The 11748-nt window shown below is 36.2% G+C and overlaps 1 protein-coding gene across 2 annotated transcripts in view; it reads right to left on the minus strand.

Moving 5' to 3' along the window:
• Positions 1–8219: 8219 nt before the first annotated feature.
• SALL3 (spalt like transcription factor 3) overlaps positions 8220–11748 on the minus strand; it is a 21060-nt gene continuing 17531 nt past the window's right edge. The window contains exons 2-4 of one of the 2 annotated variants that reach the window (XM_036741821.1): positions 11535–11748; positions 10978–11318; positions 8220–9581 (exon numbers count right to left, since the gene is read on the minus strand). The exon at positions 11535–11748 is cut by the window's right edge and continues 2732 nt beyond it. In XM_036741821.1, the coding sequence (XP_036597716.1) occupies positions 9150–9581; positions 10978–11318; positions 11535–11748 (987 nt within the window). In that variant the 3' untranslated portion in view covers positions 8220–9149. Of the gene's footprint in view, positions 9582–10977 lie in introns of both variants that reach the window. The other variant, XM_036741820.1, reaches the window with a different exon arrangement.

Below are 11748 nucleotides of genomic sequence, written 5' to 3' on the forward strand. Positions count from 1 at the left end.
CAGCAAGAGTACATTTAGAAATAGCTCTCTTTAGGAAACTGTTTTCTACTCCAAAGGGACATCTCCAGGTCCCCTTATTTTCTATTATAGATTCATACAGTGTTGAGGATAGAAGGGACCTTAGACATCTTCTATACAGCTCCTTCATTTTATAGGTGAGGAAACTGAGCCTCAGAGAGGTGGAATGATTTATCCCAAGTCACACAGCTTATAAACTACAGAGTTAGCTCACATATTCAAGGTCCTTCAACTCCAATCCAAGTACCACTATGCCATACAGAATTGAAGTTGCTCTCAAAACCTTAAAAATAGAGAGCAAGCAAATTGCAATTAATTTCTTAATGTAAAAAGGCAAGGAAATAAAAGGTAAGATAAAAACTATGGAGATTTAAAAGTCACAAAGCATTTGAAAGGGTCTATAAGGTCTGCAAGATGTCCTGGGGCTACATGCATAGAGGCAGTATGGTATATTGTACTTGTTACTGGGCTTTGAGTTCAGATTCTTTTAGGTTGCTAATATTCTCTGTTTGTGAGGCCCTGGGCAAGTTACTTAAGTACCTCAGACAACTCCTTAATTGCAGATAATTATATTCTGAGTTGGTGTAAACAGTCCCCCATCCCCATGATACAGAAATCATAACATATTTGGGCCTAATCTCCGTCTACAAATTTACTTCCCACTAGTTCATCACTAAAGAAAAGATAGCCAGTCTATACTTGAGTAATAAGAAAACATTTCCATTTCTCTGGAAGCAGGGCTGTGCATGGCATGTTTCCTTCTTATTCCTCTGGAGCCAATGTAGCTTCTATAAAATGTTATGGCTAGTATTTGGCATAGCCCACCTATTCATTCAGTCCATATCAATAGCCATATAGATCACTATTGGACAATGAAGACTGGCGCAATCTGCATGAATCACTAAGATGTGAAACAAATACTTGGTGTGGGTGTCACAGTTCTTTCATTTCACAGATTTGGACACTCAGAGAAGACAAATTTCACCTGGTTGGCTAAGACTTGGCTAAGTGAAGGCTGTAGTCATTCACGTGTATACTTTCCAGTTTGTCGGCATATTCAGTTACATACAGCCGGATTTGCTTTGTATAAACCAATTGACACCTAAGGGCCAGGGAAGGCTGTCAAGAGACTGTACAGGGAGAACCTACCTAATACTGCTAATTGGTTCTGCAAAGTTAGATAAAATAACATCACAGGGGCCAGTTAATTCCATTGGAACAATGTTACACATGTTATAAATAGGTGATGGGATGAACAATGTAGCATTGGGGTTTTATCACTTGATGGTAAGGTTTAGTTATAATGTATTAACGATGTTATTGAGATACAATCTAGGTTGGGGTAGCCTAATTTGGGTTAAGTTTGGAACAGTACTTTTCTATCAGGACAAATGAGAAGTTGAATTTGTCTGCTTGAATATTGAGCCCTACTAAGTTTTCCCTGCTGTTGGTTGGAGGTTGGGGGTGGGACAGAGACAGGGGGAGGGAGGCTGTGTCAGTGAGGAATGTTCACAAGTCTGTGTTATTAAAAATATCAAGCCAAATTCACTGATAGGATTGTAGGTTTAGAACAGGAAGGAACCTCATGAGTCATCTAGGTGAGGAAACTGAGACCAAGAAAGGTGACGTGATTTGCCCACAGCCACAGACAAAGCAAGTAGCAGAGCTGAACTCTGAACTCTAGTCTTCCGGCTCTAAAGCCAGCACTCTGGCCATTACACATGGAAATAAATTTGTTTAAGCCAGAGGCTTGTGGTGAGGGGCAGCTAGGTGGTGCAGTGAGTAGAGCACTGGCCCTGGAGTCAGGAGGACCTGAGTTCAAATCCGAACTCAGACACTTGACACACTTCCTAGCTGTGTGACCTTGGGCAAGTCACTTAACCCCAATTGCCTGTCTTCCTCTCTCCAAAAAACAAACAAACAAAAAACAACCACACAGAGGCCTTCTAGCACACAGACCATGTCTGGAGCTTGTAGCTGTCTATTGGGGCAAGGAGTGGGGGACTGGGTGCAAAGAGGAATAAATTTATTTTTTAGATCTTGAATTTGAAATGTGTGTGGTCATAGTAAGTAGCAAGCAGCTAGTAATAATAGGGAGGGGAAGAGATAGAACTGATAAAATGGCAAGAAAAAAAGAACAAAAACAAAATAGAAATATAGGGGTATCAAGAAATTATACAGTTTAAATAAACAGAAAGCACTGAATAACTTAAAAGTAGTAAAAAACAATTTGGGAGAGGAGAGGTGATCTGAGAGTATAGTGAGTAATATATTTTTAGGACTTTCTGCAAGTCACCTAAAATATGCTTAAATCATGGAGGCTGTGTCTATAACAAAGTATTAAAGATACTTTTCAAGATATTAATTATAATATAAATATTAAGATATTAAAGATACTAAGAAGATATCAAGAAGAATCAATTTGTTATTGAGTTGGCTGATATTCACTGATAAAGTTTCAGTTTGCATACAATCTTTGTATGAAAACTGATGAATTTCTCGTATTTAGAAAACTTTCTGATGAGTTAGTAGGTCCCAAAGGCCTTTGATAACTTTGTTGATATTGTTTTTCAATTTCCCAAAATTTCAAAAATTGTTTTTTTGTTAGCAATTAATTCTTTTTGCTATATAATGTATAAATATGAAGCCTAGTTTCTTGAGAGGAAATATATCTTGGGGAACAGTATATAATTTCTGATGTAAATATTCTGTGTAAGTGCCTAATAAAAGTTCTAATTAAAGACTTTCAAAAGATATTAAACTGAGAATGTCTATAATAATATTTTTTGAACTGTCAGGAAAATATCCAGTAAAATATCAAATGTGAAAAGTATGCATGTAAAAAGAACTTATTTTTGAAATGTCTTTGAGGCTTTCTGAGGTAACAGAATGGATGTGTAACTTGTGAACTCTGCAGTAGACTTTGGCAGAGCATTGTATCACATTACCAAAGAATCAGAAAGCATGAAGAAAATACAATAGCAATTTTTAAAAATTTAGAACAAACCTCACAAACAAGCTTATTCCCTTACTGTGGGGGACAAAACCCTGCATTTTCTGAGTGTAAAATTGCTGAGTTCTTCTTCAATGATAAGAATAATTGATTAGATTAAATTAAACTGATCCACAGATTTCTGTAGGCCAAAAAAGAAGCAAATGAAATAGAAACTTAGAATTTTGTCTTTTATACTGAATCAAAAGATTAATCAACAGAAAAAAAACAGATGATCAGGAAAATACGTTCATTTCCTATGTCTAAGAAATTATTCATCTAAAAATGTTGGTGTGGGTCTATTTAGTCCTACTGAAAGGAAAATAAATGAAAAGGAGACTACATCAGAGATGATTGTGAGATGGCAAAGGACTTGCTCATAGTTCTCTGTTAAAAAACAACACTTTAAGATACAGATTGTGCAATCTACTTCAAAAAATGATAAGGTTTTTATAAGATCAATTTAGAAGGCAAATCAGAAAGGACCATTCACATGTTCACAAACAATTCCCTTTGGAACTCTTGAAATCAAACATTTATTTTGCTGTGTTTGTATCATTTACACTGTGAGACTTTTAAGGATATGATTAGGTTCCTGCAACATGACTTGAAAGACTTATGAATCATTTTTTTATTTAATAACATAAAAGCTTTTCACATAAATGTCCACTTACATCAGTGTCTTCTCTACATTCTCCATTTTTGTTTCCTACCTCTCTCCCATGTATTTTTCTTTCCCCTTACAGATGCCAATATTTAGGAAAATATTGAGTTGAATCATAATTGATATACCAAGAGGAATTTGTTTCAAAGTACATTCTGTATTCCTTTCCAAGTATTATAAACCAAATGCCATCTCAGAGACAAAACCCAAAACATTCATTTGTGTTTGCAAATAATTATGTACAGTAAAATCAGACAGCAGTTTTTAAAGTTTAGATTAGCCAAATATTTTAATAATGAAGAACAAGCACTAATAATTAAAATAATAGTTGCTTTGAATTATATAGTGTTTTGACTAAGTGGATATCAGTTTAATGTCTTACTGTACAGATAGTTGTGCATACAATATATGTGTGGAAAATGGAACTATTTCTTACAGGCTCTTTTCTAATAGAAAATGCATTTTGTTTTATAACATGTCTTGATTTTACTATAACTATCATTAGTATTGAACTTTTGGTAAAAACCCCTGATTAAAAAAAATAAAAGTGAAAACATCTGTCATGATTCAAAAATGTTGATCAGTTTCAGTATCTAATAAATTTGTCAAGCATTGTCCTCTGAAATAAACTTCACATATGTGCCCTTGAGAAAACATTCTTGAGCAACCACGCATATGTGTTCTATCCATGCATGTTGGGAATTGCTGTCTGATGCATATTCCAGAATTTCACAGCTGGAAGAATCCTAGAGATCATCTAAATCCAACATCTTTAAGAGGAAACTGAGTCCCAAAGAGGAAAAGATGAATACAACTAATAACTTAGTCACAGAACTGATTAGAGGCTATGTCTCCTCACTCCCATGGGATCCAGTGTGCTTTTCTGTTTTCTTAAAACTCTGTCATACTGTAGTGAGTATGTCAGTCTGTTGCTGGTATCTATTGCTAACCTTATTTATCTAAGTCAGTAACATTAAATAAAAGAGCAGTTAGAAATTGTACTATACTATGAGTTGTGTTATTTTGACTTTTTTTTCCTTTTTTCACAAATTACAATAAACAAAGTTAAAAATCAGGAAGTCTTACTTTCTAAGGGCAGTGAAAAAGAAAAGGGAAATTCCAATTAGCCTTCATAGTTGTTAACAGTAATTTTAAAATCTTTTCTAGAAACCAAATTCTAACACACTTGAAAATCAGCAAATGGATTTAAAACCTGTTTGGGTGCTTTTTGAGCTACTTTATTCCTTCCCCCTGAAGCACTATATCGTAAAAAACTTTTCTAAAGGAATAAACAATCTCTCCACTCCTGCAGATGAGCACTGGACCTTGACACAAAGGACAGTCAATGAATGGCATATACAGGTTGGTTAGTGTACTAGTGAAAGACTAGGCACAGAACTGATTAGATAGGATGGATCATTATCATTCTTGTTTCAAGCATATACTAGAGGAGAGAAATTAGAGTTTTGGACTTCTGCGGCAATAGAAAAAGAGCCAACATAAAATAGAATGTTTTGAAATTGATTAGGTTGGAAATGTAAATGCAGCACAGTAATAAAGAAATACCCATGATGTTTGCTGTGGCTTTGTTTAAAAAAAAAAAAGGAACATCAATGGAACGTCTGCCAAATACTGAGGCAACACAGGTACTAGGAAACCCTGCTGTTTTCAGGCTTCTATAGGGATAAAATTAAACAGTGGAGAGTTTAAAAACAATTGTTAGAAAGCCCTTTAGCAGTATCTCTTAATTAGTTTTAAGTGTTAATAGTTCTTATAATGAACTTAGAAGAGGAATGTGTGTGTATACATACACACATACATATATATGTATATATAATTTTTAGAGATTGCTTACATTTATCATTCTTCTTGCTTGTATAATCTAAGTAAACCTCTACTTAATGTCAGAAGGAACTGTGCATCAAGACTGATATGGAAATGGAAATTCAGAAACATTTTTTGATGTGTTTGCTCTGTATCTTTTAATTTATTTTAATCTTAATTTTAAAGTGCTCATGAATATCCTTACTATTCCCTGAGAGAACTCTCCCTGCCTCTTACAGATTATCTTTATACTGCATCCTTTCATATTTGGTTATTTTTACTTTGTATGATTTGAACATTTGGGAAATGAATGTATTTAACTTTAAAATTTTTTTTGCAACAATGACAAATAGAATGTCAGTTTAGCTATGATTAATTGTCCAAATGGTTAATACTTTTGTTACCTTTTCAGAACCTGAAATAAGTTCAAGTTCCTAAATAAAAAATGTGGTAAATTCTGTGAGTATAGAAGATAATTATGGTGTATTTTTCTTTTCTTTTCTTCTATAAGGGACCTTGAAACAGACTATTATTTTAAAAATCTAAATGCCATCACTTTATGATAATTTTGAGGATTGTCAAATGTGATTTCCAAAATAGCATGAATTTTAACATTAAGGATACTTCTCTTTGGAGGGAACAGCTGTAAGGCTTTGATGGGAATGAAGTCTCAGTGATGTTTGCTGTTTTTGTTCAGTTCTGCTAGCAAATTTGTTTCCATGTCCTTTAATGTCCTGGGATTTGATCATCATCTTTTTGTTGAAGTGACCAGAGGAGAAATGTTTTTCACTTCATACAGATAATTGAGAGGTGTTTCAGAATATAGTTGGCCTTTGGACACTGTCAATACTTTCAAATATTTAAACCTTTTCTACTGTGTCTTCTTTCATTGCAGATACACAATCCACATTTAGGAGACTGCATTTTCTTCTTAGAAAAAAGCTTTTTAATAGCTGAAGTATAATCAAGATACATTTAAATATTGCTTAAGCCTAAACTTGCCAACCCTATGTTGACATCCATGTATGAAGTTAGAGAAAAATCATTGATGTATATCCACCACAAATGACCATAAGCTCAACTCTCACTTTTCCATCAGAATAATCAAGGAACGCAATTCAGAAATAATATTACATCCTGCATTTTATTCAATTCCATATGACAAAAATAGTAACCTAGACTAAGACATCCATTTCAATCAGTAGATGTGTCAAGCCAACAAGATTTAATCATAAAAAATATTGGATCTAGGTAACAATTCCCAGCTGGTTCAGGGAGGCTCCTAGCCCTACATGGTATCGCAGTATAAAAATAGTGTCTCTCTTCACCATGCAGAGAGGAGTGACCTAACCCTGAATACAAAATGGGGTCAGTCTTACTGTACCTTCATCAACCATCTTATTTACAACACTTTACATCTCTCTTTTGTTAAGTTATACACATCCTTTACGGAGAAGAGATAACACTACATGGTACCAAATACTAACAAAAAATTCACACCAAAAATGACACATATAAATAAAAACATTCAACTGCTGAATTACAGCAACATTAAGCCACCTCAGTTTTCTTTTTCCAATGCTTGGAAAACCCCCAGATCCCCCACATTCTGTGGTAAAAGATGGCATAACATGGGGAAGTTTTATTTCACCACTGTAGAAAACAGAGCTGTATAGTTCATTGTTCATTTCCGATAGAAATAAACAGCTAACAAGTCTTCAAAACTCTTTTCGTTCAATTACACGATGGCAGAAATAGTCCATCTTCTTACAGTAATTTTTTTTTGTTGTATAAGAGATTGTCCTATTTTTTTTCAGTCTTAACTGAGAAGACCTCACTGTCTGATTCTTTTCTTCAGGGGCATACAACTCCTTGCACTGTTACCCAGCTACCCATGATGTCCCTTGAACAATTTTGTTGGACGGAAGTTCATAGTGTCAGACTCCACCATGCTTGTAATGCACAAAAATGAGGTAGTACACAAAACATTTACTGTTCAAGTTTTGATTAAGCCCCAGCCTCACCAGCATCCTAGCTTAAGAGGAATGGAACCAGTCCCTTTAGCTATTCGATGTCATTCAAACAAAGTAATCAGCATAAAATGGTATTAGAATAATCAGAGGACATTGTGCTTTGTTGTAATCTGAGATGATAATCAGCAAATTGGGAATTTGGAATATTTTACAGTTATGACTGATTATACTGCCAGACACTTAATATTTCTTCCCAGTTTATTGTACATAATACCAGTGCTGTGAGGCAGTCAACATCTTGTTTGTGGGTGTGTGAGAAAGAGACAGAACAGATTACAGTAAAATTAAACCTACACAATGTTCTCTTTACTGTTTCCTGGGCTTGCATTGATGTCACAGTCCTAAGATTAATTCATCAAAGTTTTGTTAGGGGTGGTCACAGTTTTTAACGGGCTTTGTAGAAAAGTTAAATAAATCATTTCAATTTCAGAAATGGCAGGCCCTATTGTACTGAGGATCTGACAAATCTTGGTGGCTTTTCTATTTAAGTAGCATAGATCTCTCATATTGTTTGACCTTAAGACAAAACAAGAAACTGTAACAGGTTTTTTTTTTCATTTTCCTTAAACCAAAGTACTATTTATAAAATAGTTTACATCTTTTTTTCATTTTCAAATTATAGACAAACCTCCCTAATACAAAATACTAAAAGTGCAATAGTATAAATTAAGAGTTTGCAACCACATTATACAAACATTACCTTTTTATTGTACAACTTTGATAACATGAAATATTTACTCACAACTGTTTATAATGTTGTGAATAATTTATGGTGATAAGGTTTGTCTGTAACTTGTTTTCCAATCATTGAGCTACAGACCACACTACATTTTTCATTTAATAGAACAACTGTCCACATAGCAGCTACAAATATTTAAATAAAAAAGATTTGTTACTGACAGGTACTTGCACATGAAAAGCATGCTATCTTTCCCAATAAAACTTCACAATTTTGCCTGCATTGAAATAAACCACTTACTTATAATAAAACAAATCTTGCTTTAAAAAAAATCACATAGCCAGATGTATTTTGCAGTACAAAAGCTTCATTTAAGGATGGGGCTAGTATATTGTCTGTTACCCGCATAATCTTAACATTATAAATACTACAGACAAGGATACTGTCATAATACACAGCATGGGGGTACTAAATCACTTATTTAAGATTAAGATTTCTAAAAACATAGTTCAAGTTTCTAACTAATTTGAACAGAACCAGCAAATAAGTTTGACCAGAATGCCGCAGTGAAGCCTCCCCCCCTTTTTTTCTTTTTTCCCTTTTAGGTGATCATTAAGTTTTATAAGAAACAAAGTGGACGTGGTCTAACCTCTTTCAGTTGCTAATGCAGTTTCCATTGACTCCTTGTTAACTTAAATTTTAAAGGTTTCAGAGTCCTCAATAACAGTCAAACTCACTGTTAAAAGAAGTACCATGCAGCTCTTGCAAGACAACTTTTCAGCAGCCACACAGTTAATGTATTTTCTGCTATGGATAAAATTTTAAAGGGAACCTAGGCATTTAGATCATAAGACTAATGCTTAAAACTTCCAAATTTGTACATGAAATAGAACAAATGTGTTGATTAAGAGTCCCAAGAGTTATTCACATTTCTCGCATTTAATTTATACCAATCTCCTTGTTATCCTCAATAAACCTTGTGAATGGACGACTGGCTCCTGTTTCTGAACTTGCTTTGTCCAGGCCACCAATAGGAGGGCTGCTGCCTGTGCGAGCTTTGTCCATACCACTTGTAATGTTACTTAAGGGTGGAATGGCACTTCCACCTAAACTTACTGGGAGTTGTGGAATGCCTCCGTTCTGTATGACTGAAATCTCATTGTTCTTCATAGCAAGTCCATTTGTGATTGCTGCAGCATACTGGTTCCAAAAATTGGGGTCAACATTCATTGCCCGAGCTGCCAAATCCTTTTGGAACATTTCAGAGAACTTCAGTGCATCACCACCTAACAATGCCATGGGGTTTTCCACAGATAGTCGGCGGCCACGTCTTGCAGGAGCGTTATTCCACATGTGCGTTCCCATATGAACCTGCATACAAAATATAAGAGAAGAAAAAAAACTACAAATAAGCAAATTCTCATAACTTAAATTGTTGCTTTGCTGCATACAGCCATTTTCATAGAATCTGAGTGTACAAACCTTCAGGTACTTATTGGCCATTTTTCTTTTTCTCCCAAGGAACTTGGAGTGACAAAAAATGGTTCATGTGAACTTTCTGGGAAATAGCTTATGATCAAATATGCACATTATTTTCATTAAAGACACAAAATACACTTTAACATTAGGAATGTGTGTTCTTTGAGGTGACAAAAATTTAAACAACAAAACACAATTGTCCCGGATTCACAAAACACCAGGGCAGCCAAGAGAATGTTTCAAATATATGAGAATAAAGACCTGTGCTCTCTTACTGTGTTCAGCTAACTCCTTTGACTCCATTTTCTTCTTTTAAAGTATCTAGTAATTTTTGCCATTTTTTCTCCTGTACTCTTGCTTCACTGCCTTCCCTTCAAATAAGAACCCTCAAATTAGTTTTAAAACATTCTATGAATTTTTATGATCAGAAGATGATCTTCATATCACCTTTATCCCATCCATGCCTATCTGAGCTATGGGAACAATAGGAATATTGATCTCTGAGATGCCTTCTAAAAGCCTACTGAAACCCAGCTTTCCCAGATATGCATGTTATGTAGAACAGAAATCAGGATGCGCAGTAAGAGGCAGTATAGAGAACCAGTTCTACTGGCAATGAGTAAGTCCTGTGCCTTTACACAGAAGTGAACTTGTTCAGAAAACACACTATGGGAGGATGCGAAATGGGTTTACCATGAGCTCTATTTTTTTCTGCATTCCTTTTATGCTCCTCTATACTCCAGAACTTGTATATTGCTCTCCTTCAACTACACCCTCACCCCTATCCCCACCAGCTCCTCTTGGCGGCCACATGGAACAATAGGACACATCTTTTTTTTTTTAATTGCTTAGCAAACCTCACAGTTTCTGCAGCATTCTTTCTTTTTGAGAGTGACTGTGCTTATTCTGTGACAGCTCTTTAAATGTCGGTTTCTTTTTATACCAATGCTCCACTGGGTGTTGGGCCTGCCCGCCAAGGTGCGAAGTGCATTCACCGCCTAGCTCATAGAACAGGCTATAAACACGCATCTGGCCTTAGCTTCACAAGATCAAGTTTGAAGAACAGGCCTTGATACGCACCCACACGTCAGAAGGCAGGACGGAACCCTTGCATGTTACCATGCTCGACAGGAACACATGACAACATACAACAGGCTTCCTTAGCTTCTCATTTCTCCTGGCCAGGAACACAGCAAAATGATAGCCTGTAAAGCCTAAGAGAGATGTCTTTCAATAACTCTGATTTCCTTATGGGTTGATTTTTGAGATTGAGAGTTTTCCTTCTTACCTTGAGATTCCCCTTTGTGGTAAAAGCTCTACCACAGATTGTGCAACCAAATGGCTTTTCCCCAGTATGGGTGCGCTCATGTATCTGGAGTGCACTTGCTGAGGAGAAGGTCTTCCCACACGATTGACAGTTGTGTTGCTTAGGCGTTCGCCGTGGTGGGGGTGCCAGCATAGGAGTGAGGCCTGGACTCATCACTGTCTGTGGTGCAGCAGGAACCTGGATTCCAGATGGAAGCGGAGGGCCCTCCCCCAGTGAGATCGGCTTGCTGTGACCATTCACTTCCATTTTGATCATAGTAGGCGCAGTGCTGGTGACCAGGCTAGGAGTACTTTGGCTGGGACCTAGAGTAAAGTTGGGTTCAAATAACTGAGAAGGCAGCTCTTTTAATTTGTGTGTCAGTAAGTGCTGTTTTAAATTACCCATAGTGGAACACCCGCGACTGCAGATTGTACAAACAAATGGACGTTCTTTAGTATGGCTGCGGTAGTGAATTTCCAATGCACTCTTACAAGCAAAAGGCTTGCCACAGATATTACAAACAGTACTTTTAAACTTACCACGTTCTCTGTTGAGGAACAGCAGGCTAAAAGGAGCTTCCTCCTTGATGACTGGTCTGCCCGGGGTAGGAGCTGTCAGATCCAGTGCACCTCCATTTTCAGGAGCAGGTGGTGGACTGTCTGGTTTTTCTGTCTTTAGTGGTGTTTCTTGTGGGTCTTCTTGGTTGCTCAGACCTGGGGACTTGGACCGGAAACTTTCACTGTTGCTATTTAC

Source organism: Trichosurus vulpecula, chromosome 1, assembly GCF_011100635.1.
Source record: "Trichosurus vulpecula isolate mTriVul1 chromosome 1, mTriVul1.pri, whole genome shotgun sequence".
Taxonomy (NCBI): domain Eukaryota; kingdom Metazoa; phylum Chordata; class Mammalia; order Diprotodontia; family Phalangeridae; genus Trichosurus; species Trichosurus vulpecula.